Source organism: Nyctereutes procyonoides, unplaced genomic scaffold (assembly GCF_905146905.1).
Source record: "Nyctereutes procyonoides isolate TBG_1078 unplaced genomic scaffold, NYPRO_anot_genome, whole genome shotgun sequence".
NCBI lineage: Eukaryota > Metazoa > Chordata > Mammalia > Carnivora > Canidae > Nyctereutes > Nyctereutes procyonoides.
Window position 1 is genome coordinate 27,471,037 of NW_026575082.1, and position 27,161 is coordinate 27,498,197.

The 27,161-nt window shown below is 42.8% G+C and overlaps 1 protein-coding gene across 5 annotated transcripts in view; it reads right to left on the reverse strand.

The window, feature by feature from the left end:
- Positions 1-5,422: 5,422 nt before the first annotated feature.
- The window catches only part of LOC129514597 (ly6/PLAUR domain-containing protein 6), a 121,241-nt gene continuing 99,502 nt past the window's right edge, over positions 5,423-27,161 (reverse strand). For 4 of the 5 annotated variants that reach the window (XM_055333322.1, XM_055333323.1, XM_055333325.1 and 1 more), the window contains 3 exons: positions 24,180-24,278; positions 10,083-10,419; positions 8,289-8,365 (listed from right to left, as the gene is read on the reverse strand). In XM_055333322.1, the coding sequence (XP_055189297.1) occupies positions 10,088-10,419; positions 24,180-24,278 (431 nt within the window). In that variant the 3' untranslated portion in view covers positions 8,289-8,365; positions 10,083-10,087. Of the gene's footprint in view, positions 8,366-10,082; positions 10,420-24,179; positions 24,279-27,161 lie in introns of all 5 variants that reach the window. The other variant, XM_055333326.1, reaches the window with a different exon arrangement.

The following is a 27,161-nucleotide window of genomic DNA, read 5'->3' on the forward strand; positions in this document are numbered from 1 at the left end:
GAAAATGGCAGTAAGCACATGCCTATCAATAATTACTTTAAATGTAAAGGAACTAATTCTGAAATCAAAAGAGAGAATGGTTGAATGAATACCAACCAAACAGAAAAACAAGACCCATCTATATGCTGCCCGCAAGAGACTCACTTCACACATAAGAAAACACACAGACTGAAAAGCAAGGGATGAAAAAGATATTCCATGCAAGTGGAAATCAGAAGAAAGGCAGGATAGCAATATCTGTATAGGCAAGGAAATATCAGAATGATGAAGGGATCAACCCAACAGAAGGATACAGCATTTGTAAATATTTATGCACCCAACATGGGAGCACCTAACTATATAAAGCAAATATTAATAGACTGAAAGGGAGAAATATACAGCATACAGTAATAATAAGGGACTTTAAAATATATCCAACGTATATCAATGGATAGATCATTCAGACAGAGAATCAATAAGGAAACATTGGCCTTAAACAACATGTTAGACCAGATGGACTTAACAGATATATCCAGAAAATTCCATCCAAAAACAACAGAATACACATTCTTCTCAAGTGCACATGGAGCATTCTCCAGGATAGATCATATGTTAGGCCACAAAGAAAGTCTTAGTAAATTTAAGAAGATGGAAATCATATCAAGTATCTTTTCCAACTACAGTGGTATGAACCTAGAAATCAATTACAAAAAGAAAACTTGAAAAGGCCACAAAAATGTAGATTAAACAACATGCTACTGGGCAAGCAATGTGTCAAAGAAGGATTCAAAGAAGAAATAAAAAATACCTTAAGGCTAATTAAAATAGAAAGACGACATATCAAAATTTATGGAATGCAGCAAAGCAGTTTTAAGAGAGGTACTCATGGAAATAAATGCCTACCTCAAGAAATAAGCAAAAACAAAACAAAACAAAAACCTAACAGTACCTCAAAGAACTAGAAAAGAAAGGCCAAAGTTAGGAAAAGGAAGGAAATAACAAAGATCAATGAGAAGTAAATAAAATGGAGATTAATATGACAATAGAACTGATTGATGAAACTCAAGAGCTGTTCTTTGAAAAGATAAACAAAATTGACAAAACTTTAGCTAGACTCACCAAGAAAAAAGGATTCAAATAAATAAAATCAGAAATGAAGAAAAATTACAATTGATATCACAGAAATACAAAGGATCATGAGACTACTATGAATAATTACACACCAACAAATTTGAAAATCTAGAAGAAATAAATTACCAGAAACATACAACATACCAAGAAGATATCATAAAGAAAGAGAAAATCTGAACAGATTGATCAATAGTAAGAAGATTAAATCAGTAATCAGAAACCTACCAATAAACAAAAAGTCTAGGACCGGATGGTTTCACTGGTAAAATTGTACCAAATATTCAAAGAAGAATTGATACCAATCCTTCTCAGAATCTTCCAAAAAAATAGAAGGAAGAATACTTCCAAGTTTATTTTATGAGGTCAGCATTACCCTATTATCATATCGAGACAGGTATACCACAAGAAGAGAAAATTATAGGCCAGTTTCTCTGATAAAAAAGAGATGAAAAAATCCTCAACAAAATTTTAGCAAAACAAATTCAACAATACATTGTTTAAAAGGATTATACACCACAATCAAGTGAGGTTTATTCCAAAGATGCAAGGATGATTCAATATCCACAAATCAATCAATGTGATACACCACAACAACAAAATAAACAATAAAAATCATATGGTCATCTCAATAGATGCAGGAAAAGCTTTTGACAAAACTTGACATCCATTTATGATAAAAACTGAAACTAAGTGTGCAGAGAGGGAACGTAATTCAACATAATAAAGGCCACATATGACAAGTTCATAGCTAAAATTATACTCACTGATGGAAAACTTTTCCTCTTAAGATCAGGAACAAGAAAAGAATGTGCACTCTCCCCACTTTTATTCAACATAGTACTCAAAGTCCTAGCTACAGCAGTTAAGCAAGATAAAGAAATAAAAAGCACCCAAATTGGTAAGGAAGAAGTAAAATTGTCACTATTTGCAGATGACATGATACTATATAGAAAACCCTAAAGACTCCATAAAAAAATTATGAGAACTAATAAAACAATAAAGTTGCAGGATACAAAATCAAAATACAAAAATCTGTTATATTTCTATACATTAATAATGCCACCAGAAAGAGAAATGAAGAAAACAATCCCACTTATAATTGCATCTAAAAGAATAAAATAGGGGTTGGGGTGACTGGGTGATGGGCACTGAGGGGGGCACTTGGCGGGATGAGCACTGGGTGTTATGTTATATGTTGGCAAACTGAACTCCAATAAAAAATAAATAATAATAATAAAATAAAGTCAATCCTCTAGGCAAATGAAAAAAAAAGAAAAAAAATTGGAAAATATCAGAGGTTATTAAATTGTAACCAATTTTTTGATTTCCATAGAATTAAAATAAAATAAATAAAATAAAATAAAATAAAATAAAATAAAATAAAATAAAACAAAATACCTAGGAATAAACCTAACCAAGGAAGTGAAAGGCCCATACATGGAAAACTATAAGACATTAATAAAAGAAATTGAAAACACACACAAAACATAAAGATATACTGTGCTCATGGGCTGGAAAAATCAATATTGTTAAAATGTCCATACTACCCAAAGCGATCTAGAGATTCAATGCAATCTATACCAAAATTTAATGGCATTTTTCATAGAAATAGAACAAGCAATCCTAAAATTTGTATGGAACCACAGAAGACTGTGAATAGCAAAAGCAATCTTGAGAAAGAAAAACAAAGCTCAAGGCATCATGCCCCCTGATTTCAAAACTATAGTAATCAAAATAACATAGTACTGGCACAAAGCACACCCACACAAATCAATGGAACTGAACAGACGGTCCACAAATAGCGCATGCTTGTAACAGTCAATTAATCTACAACGAAGGAGGTGAGAATATACAATGGGGATGACAGTCTCTTCAATAAATGGTACTGGGAAAACGGGGCAGCTACATGCAAAAGAATAGCACTAGACCACTGTCTCATACTGTACACAAAAATAAAATTGATTAAAGACCTAAATGTAAGACCCCAAACCATAAAACTCCTAAAAGAAAACATAGGCAATAAACCTGTGGACATCAGTCTGAGCAATATATTTTTTGATCTGTCTCTTCAGGCAAGGGCAACAAAAGCAAAAATAAACAGTGGAGACTATATCCAACTAAGGAGCTTCTGTACAGTGAGGAAAATCATCAAAATATAAAAGGACAGACTATAGAATGAGAGACAATATTTGCAAATGGTATTTCCAGTCAGGGAAAATCCTGATTGGTATTAATATCCAAAATATAAGAAGAGGGATCCCTGGGTGGCTCAGCGGTTTGGTGCCTGCCTTTGGCCCAGGGCGCGATCCTGGAGACCCGGGATCGAATCCCACATCAGGCTCCCGGTGCATGGAGCCTGCCTCTCTCTCTCTCTCTGTATGACTATCGTAAATAAATTTTAAAAAATTTTAAAAAAAAGAAAAATCTCAAAATATATGAAGAATTTATACAACTTGACACCAAAAAACCAATCTGATTAAAAATTGGGCATGGAAAAAAAATTGGGCATGGGACCTGAATAGATACTTTTAACATAAAAAGTATACAGATGGGACACTCGGGTGGCTCAGTGGTTGGGCATCTGCCTTTGGCTCAAGGCATAATCCCAGGACTCTGGGATCCAGTCCCACATCCTGCATGAAGCTTGCTTCTCCCTCTGCCTATGTCTCTGTCTCTCTCTCTCTCTGTCTCTATCTCTCATGAATAAATAAATAAAATCTTTTTAAAAAAGTATACAGATGACCAACAGACACATGAAAAGATGCTCAAGATCACTAATTATCAGGGAAATGCAAATCAAAACCACAATGAGATATCAACTTGCAACTGTCAGAATGTTTATTATCAAAAAGAAAAGAAATAGCACATGTTGCCAAGGATGCAGAGAAAAGGGAACCCTCGTGCCCTGTTGGTGGGTACATAATTGGTGTGGCCACTCTGGAAAACAGTATGGAGATTCCTCAAAAAATTAAAAATAGAAATGCCATATGACCCAGTAATTCCACTTCTGGGTATTTACCCAAAGAAAATAAAAACATTAACTCCAAAAGATTTATGCCCTCCCATGATCATTGAGGCCTTATGTATAATAGCCAAAATATGGAAACAACATCAGCGCCCATTAATGCATAATTGGATAAAGAAGATTTATGTATTTATAATGGAGTATTATTCATCCGTAAAAAATAATGAAATCTTGCCTTTTGTGACAACATGAAAGGAACTTGAGGGCATTAGCTAAGTGAACTAGGTCAGAGAAAGACAAATATCATATGACTTCACTTATACGTGGAATCTGAAAAACACAAATAAAAAAAAATCAAGCTCATAGATATAGATTAGATTGGTGGTTGCCAAAGGTGGAGGGGGATGGAAGAAATGGGTGAAGGAGGTCAAAAGGTCAAACTTCTAGTTATAAAAAAAGTAAGTCATGGGGTTGTATGGCATAGTGCCTACAAATAATACCGTACTGCATATTTGCAAGATACTGAGAGTAAATCTTAAAGGTTATTAAAAGAAAAAACATAACTATGTAAGGTGACGGACGTTAGCTAGAATCCTGGTGGTCGCTGCACAATGTATACAAATGTCTAATCATTATGTCGCAGACATGAGCCTAATGTTTTATGTCAATATGCCTCAATTAAGAAAAGAAAGAAAAAGAAGAAAAAGAAAGAAAGAAAGAGAGAGAGAAAGAAGAAAGAAAGAAGAAAGAAAAAAGAAAGAAAGAAAGAAAGAAAGAAAGAAAGAAAGAAAGAGAGAAAGAAAGAAAAAGAAAGACGAGAAACACAAGCTGAAGTTTTTCAAGGTCACTTTCAATACCTACAATTTTACTAAGAAAAATAAAATAAATTTCATTGTATAGATAAACATTTATATTATTCAAATGTTTGTTTCCTGCTGCAGAAGAAACCAACAAGGGAAAATGCTTTCCATTTTTATCATCACTAACAGATTGAGGTTTAAAAATTAAGTTAATGGGGTAGTATTTAGAAATACACACACACACACACACACACACACACACACACTTTCATTTTTCCTGTTTTAACAAAGAAAATGCTCTAGGGAAACTGCAGACCTGATTGTAAAGTCTGGTAATCTCTCCCTCTTTGATTTTCTGCAGCACTTACTGTCTACATGAATCATTTGGCGTGAGTGAATGGTCTTGTCTCTTTTCATGCATGTATTTCTTGTCTGTACAACAAGAAAAATGAGCTCTTGGAAGGAAGTTCCCTGTGACCCTAAGCCCTATGCCTTATACCTCAATCATTGACTGACATGTACATTTGCAGGGAGGAGCCTGGTGAGATACACTTAAAACCTTTATTCATTGATTTACAAAATGTACAGTATTTACAAAATTTAGGCATTAATCCCATCTTGACATGAATGCAACGGGGAATCTGAAAATAAATAAATGGCACATAGGTTAATGTACACATCATGGCTGTTTGCACTTCGAGCCGTCACCAATGGTGGGATTTAACAGGAAGTTTAATGTGGTAGAAAAGTCAGATGGATGACCAGTCCTGGCCCTTCCACATAAGTGACCCTTCCTTGGCTCCTTGAGGCTGGGGATGGCGAGCAAACCTCTTTCTTTCAAGAGAACAGAACACCAGCCGTTTTGATAGCCACGCGAGGTTCATGCAGAGTTTGTCGTGATTCCCTGGGGTGGCAGATGAGTTCGCAGCACTGTGGACCTGGTTCCCCGTACACCAGACAGGGAGGCTTTGGAGAGGTTGCCTTCTCATTAAGAACCAACATTTCGACTTTGCCTCTTAACTCAAATTGCATGCAGTACGTGGCGGTTATCAGTGGAGTGGCCATGCACAAAAATGGTACGTGGAGATATGTACAACATCAATTTTTCACTGACTTAGAGCATTTATAGCAGTTAACCTGTCTCCTCTTTTAGCAAGAGGAATGGACTAGGAAGCTATGCCTCCACCCCTTAAGAAAAAACACACCATACAAATGGCATCCTGCAGAGACAGGACTAGTCAAACACCACATGATCAGATGGACAGATTCTCACGGTCAGGTTTGGAAGTTTTCCTAGTTTTCCTAATTCTATCCTCTCTGCTCTCTTCAATCCCACCTCAACCTATAGAACCTAAATTGGAAGGAAAAGGCTTCATGTTATTGAGCTTCGTAGAGTCTCAGTACCTTCATCAGTAAAGTGAAAATCCTAGTAATATTCCCTATAGGGTGCTTGCAGGTTTCATATGACTTTATATATATATATATATATATATGTATATGTATATAAAGTGCTTAGCATAGTGCCTGCACATAAGAGGTGCTTAGTAAATGTCTTATCTCCCTCTACTTCCCCAATTATAAGCAACACATTGACAAGCCTACCGAACTCTCATTTAAGGCCATTTGATGCAATTTAGATTATTTCATATCACAGCTACCACTGTCAGTCGGTTCATATTTGGTAATCCCTGAGGGGGGGTCTCCTTTTATGAGCCTCAGAAATCTTCCTGTGCAGGCAGATGGACCCTGACAATACTCTCCTCTTTATCAGCAATGGCTCCACCAAATTTCATACAAATATGCCCCTTAACCCTGCAGAGAACTCATACTAGTGATGGTCACCACCCGAACACTGCTGGGACAACAACGCTGAGGAAACCATGAGCAAAAGCCCTTGAGGCCAACACATTACTCTTGCTCAAACATAAGTTAATTTTTTTCAACACTGATGCAAGTATTATAGGTCACTTTCAACGAACATATATTACAAGCTCTATCACTGTTGAAAAAATAAGTATTCTAATTTGGTCACTTTGTTCAGAATAAAGAATATCTTACAATATATTTAAGTTTCTCATTATGCCATACAAAAATAAATATTGTATAAATGATTTACAAGGAAGAAGAAAAAGTTGTAACTCAGGCCAAAAATACAGGAAGAATGGCAAAAATGTTACCATCTACTTCAAAAGCAATCACCTAAAAGAAAGAAAAATTCCCACTGGGTCTCCTTACTAGTCTCACCATCACCCAAGTGGCCCACCTACTTCTCATCCTAGGATATTATGTCTCCTTTCCCTATAAGTTTTGAGATAATGTGATGCAGAACCTTCTCCCTAAAGTCACTAGAGAATTGAAAGAGGAAGAACCCAGGAGGGCTCCCTGGCAGTATGATGTACGATGGAAGGGCCCTCTGTGAACATAGGTCAATCTCCACACATCTTCCTCTTATTCTGAAATTCTCTGTCTAGCTAAGCTATGCCTGAATAGAACTCCATGAGTGGAGAAAACTCTAACTTACTTTGAGATTCCTTGGATACCCTTGGCCCAAGGAGAATTCAGGATCTCACGGAGCACAACGAGGTGCCAAATCATGGCCAATCTCACCAATTATGATGAAAGGATATGCAGCTACTTTATGGATGCTAGTTCCATTAAGTTGGGAAAAAATCCTTCTCCTGCTACCCCTCCCCCTATACAACAAACTTATGATTGCCTCTTATTTCCTGCACAGTGCAGAGGGAATAGGATTCCAACCACTGGGAGAAGAATGTTGGGAAAATTAAATTGGACAACTACTTACTACTTTTCCAGGGACCCAGTCAGAATCTCCAAGGAAACAGTCTGTTCATTTTGGAATCAAAGTTGTAAAATTCTAAAACTATAAATAAATTCATGATTATATTTAAACCAGTGGTCCCTCGCCTTTCTCCTGAAGAACACACATCTGTGCATGTCCATATAACACGTTGTCTAACACTCAGAGGGTCCCAGGACCTCCCATGGCTCATGCATGTCCTCCAAACTAAGAGCCTCAGATCTCAATAAATGCAACCATTTTCCTGGGGTAAAAAGAAACGTTTGTGGTATACAACTCAGGGTCTGTTGTGCGGGCAGGCTGGCTTTAATAAGGTCTCGGACTCGAAATGACTACACGGAAGCAATGCTTGTTCCTCATGGTAAGTGGAAATGCTTGGCTGTGCAACATCTGTTGAGTGTCATGGTTTCACACATGTAACTATTGTCAAGCCCATGACTCATGCATGACCATGGACCATGGAGATCCCCAGGGATTGCTACTATACACGGTGCCTTTGAGCTGCTATAGTGTGAGTCCCAACCACACCCACAAGCAGGACACTATCACTGACACGCAGTGTGGGTGCCCATTTGTCTGATTTATGGGTGACGTTGTGGCAAATGTGGCATCGGTTTCATTTCGGGGGAGTGGCAAGTTACAGATATTTCCTTCACAACAGGAAGTGCAGACCTGAAAGAAAGGAAGAGAAACAGAAGGCTGATGAGAAGCTGGCAGACCGTGGAAGGACGCAAGGACTCTGGAGGGAGCTGTCTCCCTCACAGTAAGACTGAAATGAAAACTACCTGTTCCACAAGAGAGGCACAACCCTGCACTTAAGGAAGTGGGATGAAATTTCATCTGGAGCCAATGTGATCAAAAGGAAAATCCCCTGGACTAAGGTTCAAGGAACGTGAGCTCCACTTTTGACATCCGACCGGGTGGTTATTACATGGTTCTACGACCTTCTTAGGTCTCAGCTTTTCCATCTGCGAAATGGGGATTATAATACCCTACGGGGTACCCTATACCCTATAGGGTACCCTATAATACCCTACTTATGGTCTCAAAGAAATCCCTTCTGAGTACTTGAGGGTAACTTTCACTTGCCAAAGTTCCACAGTGTAAGTGAAGTGGAAACAACCCAACTTACACTTAACTATTACTTTCACTGGAACAGTCTACGTAACTACCACCATCCTTGCAGATGAGGTCAAAGTCTGGAGGGTTTTCATTAATGCAGTTGTTCCTGCCTTATACTACGCTATTCACGGACCATAAGAAAGAAATAAACCTAAAGGGTTATTGGCTAAAATTATTTGGGGCCATGGCTACACAGACTATAAATCAGTAGATTCAGCATCCCCTGGGAGTCTATTAGAAATGAAGAATCTCAAACCTCACCCCCAATTTAGCAACTCAGAATCTTCATTTTAATAAGATTCCCAACTGATCCATGTGCACAGTAATATTTGAAAAACTGTCTGATGGTTGATATCCTATTTAGTCATTATCCTGCAAGGATTTGAGTCTGGTCACACTTGACATGGGCTAGTAAGACATCACGATGTTGAGGAGAGAAACTGAAGGTCAGAAGTGAGTCTGAGTTCTCTCTGTGGACAGAACTGAGCACATGATGTCACTTCCCTGATCTTTACCTTTATCCACGGTAAAAGAGCCGCAATAATGCCTGAGCTCCTAGTTTGCTGGGAGCGGACCAGGTGGGGAGGTAAAACCCTTGAGTTTACCTTCTATATTCAGACCAGCATCAAGTTGGCAGATTATATTTTGAAATGGAATTCTTAGTGTATTGCACAAGTGGCTTAAAACCTGGGTATCTTCTGGAAGGCCCTAGTAAATGTGCTGTTCCAGGGTTTTGAGAGCAGAAGTTGCTTCCAACCACCAGGAAGGCAGCCTGCTGGGGAGAAGTGGGCCAACCTCAAATAAAGGCCAAGACCTGATGTACAAGACGTACAAGAGCACACATGGAGCTAGCTCGGAGCAGCCAGCAGGAGAGCCAGGGGCATTCCCTACTCCGACGCCTTCCTCCGGTTCTTTATATTCTCCTTGAAGGCTCCATCTGAAGTTCACTTTACCACACGGAGTTTAAGGGGAGCAAACCCACCAGGAGATGGTTCTCTGACCACCAACTCAAATGATTCAGGAGCCAATGGGCACCTTCCCCAAATCAGCATTCCAATCAGGACAGGAACCTCCCTTTACGGACAGTGGTCAGAGCCCAGTTGCCACGGCCATCCTCAGCTGAATGAACTGCTGCTACATCTGCAGCGCTTCAGCATGAGGCCCTAACTGATCCCTCATTCCTCCTCCTTCTGGTGGTTTTGTTACTTTCCTCTGAGTAAAGAAAGGGCTTATGATAACTTTCCGTACCCCCTGGTGTTGTGCTTACATAATCTATACTGGTTTTCCTATGCTCTGGTATAAATTTATTCTTTTAAAGCAAACGGGAAAAGAGAATCTTCTCGTAATGGTACAAAGACAGTCAAAAGCCAGGCTATATGGAGGAGGGGGCATCTGCTCATGAGCACCGGCACACGCGTCTGCAGCGGGGGACGCTGACTGGGCTGTCCCGGTCACTTGCTTTGTTGCCCAGACCTTGTGGCCTTCATGTTCAGAATCTCTGCAGCCAGTGGACAAGCACTCTTCCAGTGGAACGCAGCGTTTGGTAACAGAGATGCTGTTTCCTGTGACTTCCATCGTGTGCTGAGTGTAGCAGTATCTGGTCTCTGTCAACAGAGAATATATGTTTCAATTGAGATGGGAAATGTTAGCCCAGCCTGCCTGGAAGGGAAACAACAGGAGTGTCAACACTACAAGTCCTGAAGAGATTTAACAGCACGTGAACTGTACACCGTGTTGGGTTTATGTCCAATCCCAAAGACGTCCTTGGCGAGATGCACTTCACCACGGGAGGAGGAGGAGAGCCTTGTGAAGAACACTGGGCCTTCTGCCTGTCGTATCCCCATAAACCAAGATATAATGGTATCACTCTTTGCCTTTCAACAAGTTGTGCCACTGTACTGGTTTTTATTTTTAGGGGAGGGGAGGTCTGGAGGGACGATTAGGATGTGAGAGTCAGCAATTTCAGGAAGATAAAGGGATGAAAAAGTTCAAAGAATGCAGGTTAAAAGAAGTTTTGCACGTAATAATGGTCTTCAAGGAGTTAAAAGACTATAGCAGAGGCTGGTGTGTGTATGTGTGTGTAAATATGTGTGTGTATGTGTGTGTGTAAGTATGTGTGTGTGTGTGTGTGTGTGTCTATTTGGAAACAGCTATTCCCATGTAAGGGCCGAACAATTAAAAACAGATTCATTTTATCTTGAGAAAATGACTTTACCCAGAAGACCTTCTGGACAACGAGCATAACCGGATCCTAGAATTTAACCCAACAATGAAGGTGCTGCAAATCTGAGGGGCATCACTTCTCCCAAGTACAATTTCAGCGTCTTCTAGGATGGCACATGTAGACGGACCATGATGCAAGTTTCTAGACGTCCCTCAAAATCTTAGGAATCCAAAAACTTAAGATTTCTTCCAAACTACCATGGAAAATTTCTCTATTTCTAATTTAAAGACTAAAGAGAAATGGCTCTGTCAAAGTAATTCTTTAAGGCCTCAAGGCGGTGTTCAGCTTTCTAAGCCCAGGATTTAGGAGAATGTTCCTGCTCCATTTTCAGATTGAAAAAGAAAATGAATAATTCTTAAGAAATGTCACCGAGCTGTTTTTCATCCATATCTTGGATTCAACTTTGCATGCTTTATACATTCTGGATATTTAGTGGCTAATATGGAATTATGACCTTCTAGAACATTATTTATCAGGCAATAAAAATCCCCCCCACCAGACTCTGTCACAGTTTTGGCAGATTTTAACCAAAGTATGAAAGTCCAAAGAAGAAAGCTTAAAGGTTCTAGGCCCTGAGGATGAGCTCATACAGACAGAGCCTGGGAGTCATGAAAATTCAGGGGTTTTAACAATCACCCAAAACACCCCCACCTGCCAGGAACCTGCATGACCTCTGACTGAGTTGTGCTAAGGACAGATTTTCCTAACGGTTACATGAAAGCGGGGTGTCCCTGGGCAGAGTCTGGTCGATACCGTCCCCCAAGCGCTGTCCCCGCAGCGCACCCTGACTAGAATTTGTCAGTGGGAATCAGGTCAAGGCAGCCCTAGCTCGTCAGGGCTCTGGAGCGCTCTTTGGGAGTGGAATAAGTAAGGCTGCCCTATGAGCCCACAGGAAAGTTGAAAGTTTTGCACCTGGCAATGAATTCTCCCAAAGTGCTAAAATATTTTAAAACTGGAGTGATTAATTTTCTGATGCGGAGGAGGTGGCGGGTCTCTTCTGATTCTTTTTTTTTTTATCTTTTTTTTTAATTTTTTAAGGCAGTGACAGGTTTTAATAAATGAAGACCAGTAGCCTGAGAGATTTACCATATTTCCCAAAGAGGACTGGTTTACCTCGCTGGTGCCAGACTTGGGCATTTATGGTCATCATAGGAACACCTTTCCCACCCCATCCCACCTTCGGATGTTCAAGAGAGCAATAAAGACAGGAATGCTCTTATCTCCTGTCTCCCCTTCACGCAGACAACCAGAAGTAGCTGCCAGAGGTTTTATTGCTCCGAAGGTAAATCTGAGCAGATAAGATCATACGTTTATAGAATAAGTAAACCATTACATGGTTTCGGTTTTGGAAACTGGGTTTGTCCCCCAAGTATTAAATGCTCTGATCTTAAGTAAGCCTTGAACAATTAGTGAACTTGACAAAACTACTTTTTGTTCTTACTTTTGTATCCATAATAAACCCTCTTTTAATTTATTAATTGGAAATTTATTCCACTGCAAAGATAATAACCAATGAGTTTTTTTCCCCCAGGAAAATATGCAAAAGTCCAGTACCTAATAAGTTAATTCTTGCTATCCTGGGGAGAGAAAAATGACCAGTGATGAGTCTAGATAAAAAATTTTCTTACACTCATAAAATATAACTCAGGAAACAAAGATATTTCGAGAACACCCCATTACTTCCAGCAGCAGCTATCTTAGATCTGAATTGTTAATCCATTCCACTTATCTTACAAAACCCCTAGGTGAGTTATGAAATGTTAATACAAAAAAAAGCTCTACAGTTAAATAAGTTTTGGAAATATTCAAATAAAGTTGAACAGGTTTCTTTAGAACACAACTTAGGAGAGCCTTGAGTGTGTATTGTGATCTCCAAGGTAGGCGGGGGGCAAGCAGGCAGCATTTCCCAAGCAGAACTAGGTGGACCACATGTGGCTTATCACTGGGCTGTAGAATTGATAAAAAAAAAAAAAAAAAGAGTTTCAGCCACAAAGCATTGCTCTCCATGCATTCTGAATAATCCTTGGGTTAGTAATGAGGTTATATGAGAATCAAGCCTGCTGATAACTTCACACTAAAAGGATTTCAAAGGCTTTTATCTAAAAGATAAAAGATGGATTTGAATTTCTACCAGGTTAGTTTTAGCCTCTAAAATCTCATATTCTGCAACTGCCTGGTATTCCCAGAGGTTGTGAAACACAAGTCTTTTACTCTAAGACTCACAGGCATGCAACTGAAAGCAGAACTGGGTATAAGAGAGCTTAATAAACTCCTGAAAAACATAAAATATATAATTTTCATGAAATACACACACACACACAGAAATTCCATGAACTAGTTTTAAAATTTAAAAAAAAAATCAAAAAAAGTTTCAAAGCTAAAATTTAAATTTCCATTTACCCACCAATATTCATTTTCCAATAACGGAAGCAATATTTAAACAAAATATACGTTAAATGATTTGAATTAAATATGACCAACCCGCCAGTAAAAGGGCTTCCTCGCCACTCAGTTATTCCTTGCGGGCCCACTAGTTTGGTGTGTATATGTGTGTGTGTGTGTGTGTATGTGTTTTAACAAACATATCTAATGATTAAAGTGAGGCTAGAGAACAAGTCTCCATGTGCAAGAAAATTAATGGGAGGAGTACAGCTTTAATCATAGTTTTACAAACTATATTGGAAAAAAAAAAAAGTCTAGTGACATCTGCCGACACACGCCCAGCCTGAAACCTTCCTGTGTCCTCAGACCTTCACATCAGGCTGTGCTCCTCCCAGGTTCTCCTCTGCAATGACTGTTTGCCTAAGTGTGCCCTTGGATGTCCTTTTCCCATGTCTGACCCCAAAGGATTTCTTTACAGCTCTGGGATCTCTTATTTATCATGTCCTCTGTGTGATTCCCCTGCACTTCAGAGTTTTGCCTTCTAGAGTTTCTCCTCCATCTCTGGTCTCTTTTCTTGCTACACTTTCCTTAATATCCTCCCATGTTCTGTTCTTTTTTTTTTCTTTAAAGATTTTATTTATTTATTCATGTGAGATACACAGAGAGAGACACAGGCAGAGGGAGAAGCAGGCTCCCTGCAGGGAGCCCGACATGGGACTCGATCCCGGGTCTCCAGGATCCCACCCTGGGCTGAAGGCGGCGCTAAACCACTGAGCCACTGGGGACTGCCCCCATGTTCTGTCCTTGAACCTCTTCTCACTTCTCACTCAAGGGACCTCATCCAACCTCTGATGATGTTATCTTCATTCTGACACTCTCCCAAACCACAGAACCAAATCTCCAGCTCTCTCCTGGACAGTCAGCAGTATCTCAAATCTCATGTATCTTAAACAAATCAAATCCCCACTCCCACCCCCATCTGTTTATCTTCCTGTGCGTCTATCCTCAGAGGTGACACCACCATCTTGGACTATGAAATTCAGAAGCAGCTCAGATTTCTCTTCTCTTCAGCTCAGGCATCTACAAGTCCCTGAAATGTCTCCATTATCCACCTAATTCCTCTGTTTCATTTTCCATTTTCCCTTTGCATCATTTCTTGTCTCATCTCTGACTTCTCTACTTTCTAATGCAGATGCCAGACAACCACCAGAAATGTTAGTGAAACCAAGGTCAGATCATGCCCCCCCCCCCCCCCCCGGTCTGTGAGGGCCCAAGTGCACCTGCCTGTTACGGAGCCCTGGCTGCGTACCGCTAGGTTTAGTTAGCTTACTGGAGTGGCCACGGGTGGTCCACTGCTTTCTCCCTGCTTCTAAAGCTGTGTGTCAAGGGGATAAGAGGAGCTTTGCTTCCCTGCTACAAGCATCGATTACGTTTATAACTCACATCTTGAAACTCAGCATTTATTATTATTCAATGTTGCCCTTGATCTAGGTCTGAAACTATCTCATCATTGCTTACTGGATACCTTGAGACACCACATTACATCTTTTGCCCACCCTTCACAACCAAAATGTTTCCCCCTAGCTTCTCCTGGAAACCTGTACTTTAAAGTTCAATCTAAATGTGATGAATTCTGTGAAACCTTCCTTGATTTTCCTCCTACCAGATTCATAACCTTCCTAGTTTCCTCATTTGGTATGTCTGGCTTTCATTCTAAATCACAGTTTCTCAGCATTAGCACAATTGATGTTTTTTTTATCACAGTTTCTCAACATTAGCACAATCGATGTTTTTTTTCTGATGTTTTTTAATTAAAGTTTTTATTATTTTGAGATAATTACAGATTCCCATGATTTGTAAGAAATAATACAGAGGGATCTCACATATCCTTCACCCACTTTTCCCCAAATGGCAACATACTGCAAAAGGACGGTATAGTATCACAATCAGGATATGGTCGTTGATGCAGTCAAGATAGAGAACATTTCTATCTCCACAAGGATCACTTGTGTCAACATTCTATTTCACATCTTCATCCTTCCTTTCCCTACCCCCTCCTTAATCCTTGGCAACTACTAATCTGTGCTCCATTTCCATAATTTTATCACTTTAAGGATGTTACATAAATGGATTTATATAGTATGTGAACTCTGGGGGTTAGGCATTTTCACTCAGCCTTAATCACTTGAAAGCCATCCAGATTGTCATATCAACAGTTTGTTAATTTTTAATCCTGAGTAGTATTCCATGCTATGGATGCACAAAGACTGGTTTAGCCATCCACCGACTGAAAGGGCATCTAGGTTTAGGGATATTATGAATAAAGCTGCAATCAACACTTGTGTAAAGGCTTTTGTGTGGACACTGGTTTTCATTTCTCTGGGATAAATGCTCAGAAGTGGAATTACTAGGTTATATGGTGGATGTCTGTTTAGCTGTTTATGGAACTGTTAATACTGTTTTCAAGAGTAGCTGTACCATTTTATACTCCCCCAGCAATATATACATAATCTATTTTCTCCAAAATCTAACTGTCATTTGATAGTATTATTTTTGTTTTTTAGCCATTCTGGTAGATATACTGTGATACCTCATGTTTTTAATTTGCATTTTCCTAATTGCCAATGATGGTGACTATGTGCTTATTTGCCATCTATTTATCTTCCTTGGTGAAATATCTGTTCACTTTTTTTTTGTCATTTTCTTAATTGTTTCATTTTTTACTACTGTGTTTTGAGAATTCTTTAAATATTTTAGATATTAGTCCTTTGTCAGATATTTGATTAGCAAATATTTTGTGTCAGTTTGTTGTTTGTCTTTTCGTCCTCTTTCTAGGGTCTTATGTAGAACAAAGATTTTTAAACTTTGATAAAGTCTGATTTACCCATTCTTCCTTTTACAGATCATGCTTTTTATATCAAGTCTAAGAACTCTCCATACCTATAGATTTCAAAGATTTTTCTCCTGCGTTTTTTTCCTAAATGTCATGCAGTTTTATACTTGTCATTTAAGTCTATGACTAATTTTGAGTTAACTTTTATAAAGAGTGTAATGCTTAGGTTGAGGTTCATTTTCTTGCCCATGGATGTCCAAATGTTCTAACACATTTGTTGAAAAGGCTCTTTTCTCTAGTGAATCAGATTTTGTGACCTTGTCAAAAATAAGTTGGACATATTTTTGAGAGTCTCTTTCTGAGATCTCTATTACGTTCCACTGATTATGCTTCTATTCCTCTGACAATACCACAGTCTTGATAACTGTAACCATTGGAGAAATATTGAAAGGGGTAGATTGGTTCCTCCCACTTTATTCCTTTTCCCAAACTGTTTCAACAATTCTAGTTTCTTACCTTCCCATATTAATTGTATAATAATTTTAACTACATACTAATATATAAAAACTACTATTTGTATAACTACAAATAATTCTGCTAGAATTTTGATGGGAATTGTGTAAAAGCTACATATAAATTTGAGGAGAATTGACATCTTTACTATATTGAGTTTTCAATTCATGAACACGGTCTCTAAACTTTTTCTGAAAAAAAAATAAACTTTTTCTGAATTCTTTTATTAGCACTTATAGTTTTAGCATAAAAATCTTATAAATGTTTTGTTAGATTTCCCCAATCACATTCAGAAGTACTGGGGGTTAGGACTTCACATGGGAATTTCAGGGGGGACACAACTGAGCCTATGACAGATCCTTGTTGGTAGAGATAGTAACCAAAAACAGTCATGTAAGAAGCCTCTGGGCTGACAAAAATAATCAATTTCTTAATCAGGGTACTGCTTCCATGGCTCATTTTTTTAAGCTTTGCTAGTGGGTTTTTTTTTTTAATTTTTATTTATTTATTCATGAGAGACACACAGAGAGAGAGAGAGAGACAGAGACACAGGCAGAGGGAGAAGCAGGCTCCATGTGAGGAGCCCAATGGGGGACTCGATCCTGGGTCTCTAGGATCAGGCCCTGGGCTAAAGGCGGCGCTAAACCGCTAAGCCACCCGGACTGCCCCAGTATGTTCAATTTGTGAAAATTCATCGTGCTGTTCACTATTCTGCGTATGTTACATCTCAATTATAAGTTCAGTAAAATGAAAAATGAAAGAAAAAAGAGTCCAAGTTAAAGGAAAATTTATGAAGGGAACGAATTACAAACTGAGTTGTAGATAAGGTCAATTACGTGGAGTGTACCCCAATTAGGACTTGTCACATGGTCTCCAGGATCTAGGCGTCTGATTAATCTCTTGGCTTTCCTGATCCTATCAGTTACTCTCCACAGACCCCTGAAAGAGACTCTTTTCTTTTCTTGCCCCAAGTAAAAAATTCTCCAAGTAAAAAAATTAAAGGCAGAAATTAAAAATAAATGAATACTCATCAACCTGATTGAGTCATAACTGTCTTCCTTTACCCTATAGCCAGCGCCTCTTGAAGAAACTGCCAAACAGGTACTTTCTTGGTTTTATTTTTGTCTTGTCTTAAAAAAGAAAAGATAAATCATCCATACTTCCTAAGGACAGGCGACAGGAAGTTAAGGAAACCCTCTTTTAAAGCAAATCCCTGACATTCAGAAAGCTATGTGCTTATTACCAGGCAAAGGCCACGAAGGCGGTTGGGAAGACAGGTGAAAGTGGCGAGGATAAACGGGACCTCACCGTGAACCGTGGTTCAAATAAAAGCAAGAAGACAAAAGCATCAAGGGGATGCTTCCTATCCGAGGCAATTGTGTTCATGGAAAATACTCGGGCGAAAACACCGTGGATTGGAGCTGGCTGGAAGATTTCAGGTGTCCAAAGAACACCCACCTTGTCTAGGCTGATGAAACTTGGGTTAAAAAATCACTGACCGATTCTGATTGGAGAAGCAATCTGGGAATTTCAATGCCAGCTGAAATGAACTAGCTCCTGCCTTCTTACCAAGAAACAACAGAATAAAATTAAAATAGCCAGATCAAACTGAAACAACAGAAATCCTCGTGGAAGCATAGGCGGGCCCCCGGGGCAGAGGGGATGCGAAGCGCGGCCCAACATGTCTCCCCGAGCTCCCCTCGGGGCACCTGCTGCCGGGGAGGCCCTGCTGGGGCGGGAAGCTGGGCAGGGCCTTTGCCACTCCCTGGGGCGCCGAGGGGCACTAGCAGGGACCCGAGCCCGCAGGGGAGAGGGGCGGCGTGGGGACACAGGCTGGTGGCCCGGCCACCCACTCGCAGGCCGCTGCTTACGAAGCTCAGCCCATCACCTTGCAGGTCCTCCCGCTTCTGCCAACGCGGAGCGCCCGGAGGCTGCACAGCAACGGGCACTGCCAGGCGCTGCCGGGCGGCAAGAAGTGGAACGATCGTTCTGGAAGGCTGCTAGGCTGTCACCGGGAAGGCCAAAGCACACGTGCCACATGCCCGGCAACCCCATGGGGCTGCACTTAGCAGAAATGCACACACACACGTACCAAAACACGTGCACAAGAACGCTCACCGCACCCAAAGTCCGCAGGCAGCCCCAGTGCCCATCGAGAGTGGACGCAGTGGAGCACATCCCGGAGGACGGCCCCGTGGCTCGTGAACACGCGGGTGACTCTCACATAGGAAACGTGGGGAAGAAAAGGAATACGGCCTGCGATTTCATCGGTGTGTGGCTGTGCTGATCGTCACGACCGTGCCACCTCCGGGAGGCCGCCTGCAGCCCTAGTGGCCTGGCGAGGTGCCGCCGTCTAGCACGGGGGACGCACACGCCGCTGGTTCACTTCGTGAAATTCCAACGAGCTCAGTGCTATGATCCATCTATCTGTTTCCTGGCGTGGCTGTTACCCTTCAATTTTAAGGTTTTGACTTTTTAAAAAGGAGGAGGTCTAAGACTTCCAATTAGCGATAGGACAAGCTGGGTCACCTACACAGCCCGCCACCCCCAGCGGCCAGCAGGGTTGGTGCCGTGTAGCCAATAGCTTCTGTGGACACATGAGTGAACTCTCCTGGGGCGCCCGAGGAGCCCAGCCGGTGCGTGGCTGCCTCCAGCTCAGGACGTGACCCCGGGGTCCCGGGATCGAATCCCGCCTCAGGCTCCCTGCAAGGAGCCTGCCTCTCCCTCCGCCGGGGTCTCTGCCTCTCTCTCCAGGTCTCCCATGAATAAATAACTAAAATCTTAAAAATAAAACAAAATAAAATAAACAAGTGAACTCTCCCGAACGTAAGGGAAATTCTAAGGGCCAACGCTAGGCTCTGAGTTCTCCACCCGGGATGGAGATGGGGCGGGGAGGTGTTCAGAGATAAACTAGAAGATGTGAAGCCTGGGGGCTTAGAGCTAGGATAGAGACCCTTAGAGAATGTGGACACCACGGAGGGCTGCAGTCTAACATCTAACATCGCCTAAAGGAGAAAACAAATCCGCCCTTAGGCAAAGTAAAACAGAAAGGCTGCCGGAGAGGGACGTGACAGTAAGGCAGGCTTTCCTGCGAATTATAGCCCCGGGGCTTGTCTTCAACTGTGCTGGGGGCCACACTGATATTTCCTGCTTCAACCGGGTAACAGATGTGAAAAGGGTCACCCAGGACTTTGCCCCGCAGTACTTTCAGGGGAAGATTTTGTCTTACAGGGAGGCATCTGCACTTCAGGATCAAGAAGAAACCTAAAAGCCCTGGCTGCTCAGGCATCTTCCACGGAATGAGCCTTTTTGAAATTGTGATGTTTTGGACTTGACATTTAATTCCACAGACTCCTAATAAACACCGAGCCAGCCCCTGTCCCGAGGCACTGCTAGGCCTGCACGCAGGCTAAACCTGGGCTCTGAGGGCGTGCGGTTAACCCCGAGTTTTCTTTCATCAGTCCTTAAACTGGCCCCTCGGATGATAGGATTTCAAGATCCCTCCGACTCCGGCGGCTGCACGGGGCGTGCTCAGAAACCAGAGGCTAAGCAGCAGCTGGCCAGGTGGGGCAGCGAGGGGCGGCCAGGTGGGGCAGCGAGGGGCGGCCAGGTTGGATGATGAGGGGCAGCCAGGTGGGGCAGTGAGGGGCGGCCAGGTGGGGCAATGAAGGGCGGCCAGGTGGGGTAGCAAGGGGCGGCCAGGTGGGGTAGCAAGGGGCGGCCAGGTGGGGCAGTGAGGGGCGGCCAGGTTGGATGATGAGGGGCAGCCAGGTGGGGCAGTGAGGGGCGGCCAGGTGGGGCAATGAAGGGCGGCCAGGTGGGGTAGCAAGGGGCGGCCAGGTGGGGTAGCAAGGGGCGGCCAGGTGGGGCAGTGAGGGGCGGCCACGTGGGGCAAGGAGAGGCGGCCAGGGGGGCAGCAGGGGGGGCGGCCAGGGGGGGCAATGAAGGGTGGCCAGGTGGGGCGGTGAGGAGCCTGCTGGCGGGGATCCCTAAGCTCAGAGGCCGGGGCAGTGTGACAGGAAAATACCCACGTAGCGCACATTTCCAAAGTCAGTCCAGGAGCCCGAGTCGCCGGTGGCCGGTGCCGCCCTGGCCCCAAGGACTCGGGACAAGGCCTGCTGGCCGCTCGCCTGCCGCCCGAGGCCCGGCCACACGCCTGAGACCCTGCAGGCCAGCTGGCCCCGGCACATCGTACAGCAGGCGCCGTGGCACGTCGGTGTGGCGGAGCTTGGTTTTCAAACATCCTCGAAATCCAGATGATCCCCAAGCAGTTTGGAATGTGGGCTTATTCCACAGAGAAAAGACTAAATACTGGCACGAAAGGGGTTTTTCGCTTTCAATCAGTTATTTTCACATCGTGTGATAATGAAAACGCAGCTGGACGAGTCACAGAACAAACAAGAGGCCAAGCACCTCACGGAAAGCTGGGGTGCTCGTCCACAGCAGCCCCCGAGCCTCCCTTACCAAGCCCCTTGGTGGCTCTAGGGCCGCTGCCAACTACTAACAAGCGGGGAGAAATAAATCTCGGGTTGTTCAGTGGTTAGAATTCAGATTTTAATCTAATAATCAATGATGCTGTTTTCATCATTAGAAAAATCTAGAGATCGCCCAGAGGAAAAGATGGAAACGTCCAGAGGCTCCTGGAAAGTAGGGTTGGCCAAGAAGGAAGCTGAGGTGGCTCCATCCCTTTTCAGGTCACAGCCTTAGTCCCTACTCCTCCTCTGATGTTCAAGGCCCCACAAAATACCCAAGCTCCACCTCTTTGTCCCCCTGTTCTCCGACATGGACTAGTGGCCACGCCCAGCTCAGGTCTCTGCTGGCCCAGAGCCCCCATGGGCAGCCCATCGCCACACCTGTGCTCCAAGTGACCCCCCGGAAGGCCCTCCTTGACACTCCGCTTCCGCGGCCCAGTTGCAGGGCTGCTGCCTCCCCCCAGCCCACGATGCCCTCAGCGCCGCCTGAGCCCCCACAGGGCCGCGGTTCCTGTCGGCTCCCCACCGAATTGCCACACTTCACCTGGCACTTGCTCTTGTCCCGACATCCTCGACACTTGACACATTCAGATCTTATCCCTCCAGCTAACTGGGTGCTCCCTGAAAGCAGAAACCCGGTTCCTACCTTCCACTGCATAATCCCCCCTGAAAAGCCTGGCATGGTCGCTCTGCGTCATGAACCTCAGAGCATCACTTTCCACTAGCCTTCCAAGTTTAAGGACAAAAAAGATAAAAGTGGGAGGGAAGAAGGGAAAAAGAGAAATTGTGTGAACGCTGTGATTCTTTCTGATATCTGTACTTTGGAAGAACTGGTTTTGACCTCTGGACAAAGGACCACAAGGGATCGTCCCCTTTTCCTGAGAGGAATCCAAGCCGAGAGCTACCGGTCACCTGTTTTTCCTTTGTGGCAGGGATATACCTGCCCACCGTCAGACTTGGACAGGGCCTCTGAAATCCGGCCCAACGCCTGAGAGCACTGACTCACAAGCCCTCCTTGTCCCTTGCATCCCGCCTGCGAGGGCAACGGCGAGGAAAGCGCTGCCACATTTCCTCTGCAGTACCTCCGGCTAGCGGCAACTGTTTCAGAAGTGAGTCCCTGCTGGAACCATCCCAAAGGTTACTGGCGACACAAGCAAACCATCCTGTTTTTGTCCAGAATCACTGTTTACAGTGGGTCCCAAAATTTCCTGCATATTAGGACTACCCGGGGGATTTCAAAAATCCTAATGCTCAGCCACCACCCCACACCCTGAGAACGGCCTCAGGCATCGGTGTTTTATGATTTTCCCCTGTGATTTCAATGTGCCACCAAGTTTGAGAAGCAACTTGGGTTAAACCAAGTCCATCAGCAACCTGCCCAAATGTTCATTCTGTAGGGGTAACGTTAGGAAAACACTGGCTTATTCCAAAATAAGCACATGGCTGCAGAAGGCAATGCAGAGAGCACTTATCTTTAATTACCAGGATGGGTTGGTTATCTAGCTCGTGATTAGGCCAATCTTTGGCATCTCCATGTTTTTCTCTTCCCTGTGGTCTTTTGGGACCCCATTAGCATCTCTACCTAAAAGTAAACAAGAGGAAGTTGGAAATGACAACAGTACACTTCACTTCCTATTAGCGGGGAGAGGAGCTCCCAGCGGTTCTTGCCCCTGACTGTTCATTAGAATCACCTGTGATATTTCCATCATCCAGTGCAGGGCCCTCCTCTCCGAGATGCTGGCGTTTCTTACCGCGTGGTCTCCGGACCAGCAGCATCTGTGTCACCTGGGAATTCCTTAGAAATGCAAATTCTCAGAACCTGAAGCAGACTTACTGAACCAGGAAGGGGGCAGAAGTCTGTGTTTTAATAAGCCCTCCAGGAAATGCTGATCATACTGGAGTTTGAGGACCACTGGCCCAGGGAGGACACAGGTTCCAGTGATTTTGAAGAGATCCACGGGAGTTTCTACTGGGCAGCCTCCGTGGAAGTTCATGTGTTAAACAGTAACGGCTTAGGCAGCTGGACAACTGCCTCTTAATTTCATTTTGCATGTTCTCCCAACGCCCAGGCCTCCATGGGAGGCAGGGTGCCTTTCACTAGGGGGGAGTGTGAGAGTTCCTGCATTATGTGACAAAATAATAGATTTGGTGCTGGTGTATTCAGTCATTTTAACAACTGGACTAAATCATCAGTGAAACCTAACTGTCCACTCAAACATTTGTCAATAAAATACTCTGTCCTCATTATCTCCCCCATTCAAATGACCGGACTTTCCTCCAAAATTAAAACAGCCCATTATTAGTGACTCCAGAACCAAATATAACCATTTTTCCTATTCAATGGGATAAAAGAGATATGAATATGGACGTGAAGGGTCTACTTCATTTTGAAATGGGCCCCTGGGTCAAAATTTCATGCTTCAATTGGGCATCCGTCTCATCCTTCAGAAGAAATGAATAGTTTAAAAAGCTCAGAGGTTTTTTGTGCATGTGCAATAACGGCATTTCGAATTCCAGCTTTCATACATTCTCAGGATAGAAGCCTCTGGCAAGATATGCAATAAATGGGATCTTTCTATGAACACCAATTCATACTTTACATAAAGGAAGTTACTATGCAGTGATGGATGCTTCAGAGAGTGGCCAACAGGCTGGTTGTTCTCTTCTTGTCCTGCATTTGGCTAGGCCTCGGGGTGGGAAGGAGCACTTACCTCTTCAGGCATCCAAGGATGCTTCAGGAGAAAAGGGGCCTTCCTGTGACTAGTTGATGTCTCTAAAAGGCTTTGATCATAAGTCGATGAGAAAAGATCTACTAATAGCCTCAGACAGGAGAAGTGGTTGAGATCGCAAGCATGCCTCTCTCTATCTATGCATCAAGTCAACAAGGTGGTTCGCTCACAGGCAGCTCTGGGGACCCCAATCTGTCTACTGAGAATTTACCTCGAGGACAGTAGATGTCTGGAGCCCATCGGTTGCACTCATAATTGTCTGCTGCCTTTTCACAGGTGAAACACTTAAATCCACCGGGATATGGTGTGGCTAGAAAAAGGATCAAGAAAAAGATTAATTTTTTTTAGACTGAGCACAAAATCCTGAAGTCAGACATGGTCATCTTTTTACAAAAGTTTTCTCAAGACAGCCTGGCAGTTTCTTTAAAAACTAAACCCGTAACTACCATCTGACTCAGCAGCAATTGCACTCCTGGACACTCATCTCTGAGAAATGAAAACTGATATTCACACAAAAACCTGTATGCAAATATTCACAGCAACTTCAGCCGTAATAGCCAAAAACTGGAGACAATCCAGATGTCCTTCAATGAAAGAGTGGTTAAACACACTGCGTGCGGTACCTCCATGCTATGGAATATCAGCAACAAAAGTGAACTATTAATACATTCAACAACTTGGATGAATTTCCAGGGAATTATGCGAAGTGAAAACAGTCCCCCAAGATTACATACTGTAGGATTCCGTTTATACAACAGTTGAAAAATGACATTTTAGAAATAGAGGAAAGTTTAGTGGTTGCCAGGGGGTAAGGATAGGAGTGGTTGGGGCATCAGGGGAGAGGAAGGTGGAGGGGGGGCTGATAGGAGGGATTCTTGTGCTACTGAAACTGCTTAGGGTCTTCATACGGTGGCAGGGACACAGACTTACACATGTGAGGAAACTGTGTCAAACTAAATACACATACAAATGAACACAAGTAAAATTGGGGACGTCTGGATAAGACGAGTAGATTGATTACATCAACATTAATAACCTGGTTTTTCAAAATGTTACCACTGGGGGAAACTGAGTGAAGTAAACAAGGGATCCCTCTATGTCACTTCTTATAACTGCTTACGAATGTACAACTATCCCAATAAAAGTTCCAACTAAAGACAGGCATTCTAGACATCCAATGATTTACTCTCATGCATCAACTCGCATAGACATGTCAACATGTAAATATAAATATTAGATTGAAACATTAAAAATGCCCTTATGTTTGACCATTTTGACCTAAAAAGTGGCAATATCTCTGGTTCAACCTGGTATTTTTATCTGGTTGCCCTGACATGGTTAAGAATCCCCGGAGACGGGGATCCCTGGGTGGCTCAGTGGTTTAGCGCCTGCCTTTAGCTCCGGGCGTGATCCTGGAGTCCCGGGACTGAGTCCCATGTCGGGCTCCCTGCATGGAGCCTGCTTCTCCCTCTTCCTGTGTCTCTGCCTCTCTCTGTGTCTATCATAAATAAATAAATAAATAAATAAATAAATAAATAAATAAATAAATAAATAAATAAATAAATAAAATCTATCTTAAAAAAAAAGAATCCTGGAGACAGTAAGCAGCAGCTAAGAAAAGAGTCTTCGTGACCAAAATCTATGCTGTGCAGAGGGGACCCTCCGAAGGCCGTAGCAGGCCCGTCTCTGATGTCCATGGGGCAGCACGCTGAGGCCACGTGGTGGATGTGGAGGCCCTACAGGCCTCTAGCTCAAGCCTAAGGGATGCGTAATCCCAGGAAGCCTTCCCTAGCCCATCCTCTCCTCACCCCTGAATTCCTGCCCCTTCCTACCTTCCGAAGAGACTGTCCTAGGTGCTCGTATCTTGCCTTCGTGTACCCTCGGACAGAGAGGCGTCCGGTTAGAGTCCCAGTCTAGAGCGCATGCCCAGCACACGCAGGACCTGGTGGGCACTTAAGGCCGAGCGTCCACCAAGAATGTCAGGTGCCAGGAATGAATGTCAGGTCGTCTCTGTCCTTTTCACTCATGTGCTTTTCCTCGCTGCTTATCAACTTAGAGTTTTGCCTTCCATAAACAGAACTTTCACATTTTTTTTTAATTGGTAAAATTACCTGGCCTCTTTCAAAATTACAAGCGCTCAAAGACTTCATCTGCAGGAGCCAACTGTTCTCCCTCGCAGATGGCCGAGCCTGCGTATCCCACTGGTGGAAATAATCATCTCAGGGTAAATTGCTTTGCCCACATGGAAGCAATTAAGTGTGTTATCAAAAATAAATGAAGGAGGAGGCAGCAGCTTAAGGCCAAAATGATGTGCCAGCTTTAACTCTGGTGCTCACCTTGCACAGAATAGCCACCGTCCTTGTACGTGCTCATACCATTTCACAGCTGAGCCTGACCCCATCCAAGAAACGAACATGATCAAAACTCACAACCTGTCTAAAAAAGGCAAGAAACTGGAACTTTTTAGAGGCCAACTATGTTCCTCCACATAGTCGGGGACTCAAATTCTGGGAGATAATGATAGTGAGGGCACGGACTGTCCGAAAACAAGAGGACGGGAGGCAGCTTAGAGCCGCAGCTCCCAGGGAGGAAATTTCACTACGGGGATACACGCTCCCCCTTCATACGGTTATAACAAAACAGAAGGAAAAAAGATCTTGTAAAATGACACACAAATAACGTTTATGTGTCCACACCTCACCATCCAGATAGGTGGGTTACATCGGAATGGAGAGATTCTACTTACATAAGAAGATATCTCAAGTGTGAGCCCGAAGAATTTAAAACAAGCAGGTCCTTACATTCCAAAGCCGCTCAATATCCTTATGGACACTGAGCTTATTTTGACAAACACTGTTATGAGAAAATCCATACGAAATATTCTAAGACGCCGTCCTACTGGATACATGAAAAAACTAGTTTCACCATCAATGTAAAAACACATAATACGTAAGTAGGTTTAAAGGAACTTCAAAACGGCTTGTAAAATTTGAGGAATTATCAGAGTCTTGGGAAAAAAAAAAAAAGGAAGGTTGTAAATGATTTGCCACCGAAAAGTAATTCTCAAAAAATTATCATCACACTCCCCCAGGTTTAGGACTGCAAGCCGGCCGTGCCACTGCAGCAGGTGTGATTAATTCACGAGAGCGTCCAATTTTATATGTCACTACAGCCAGTAAAACTCTTCACCGGA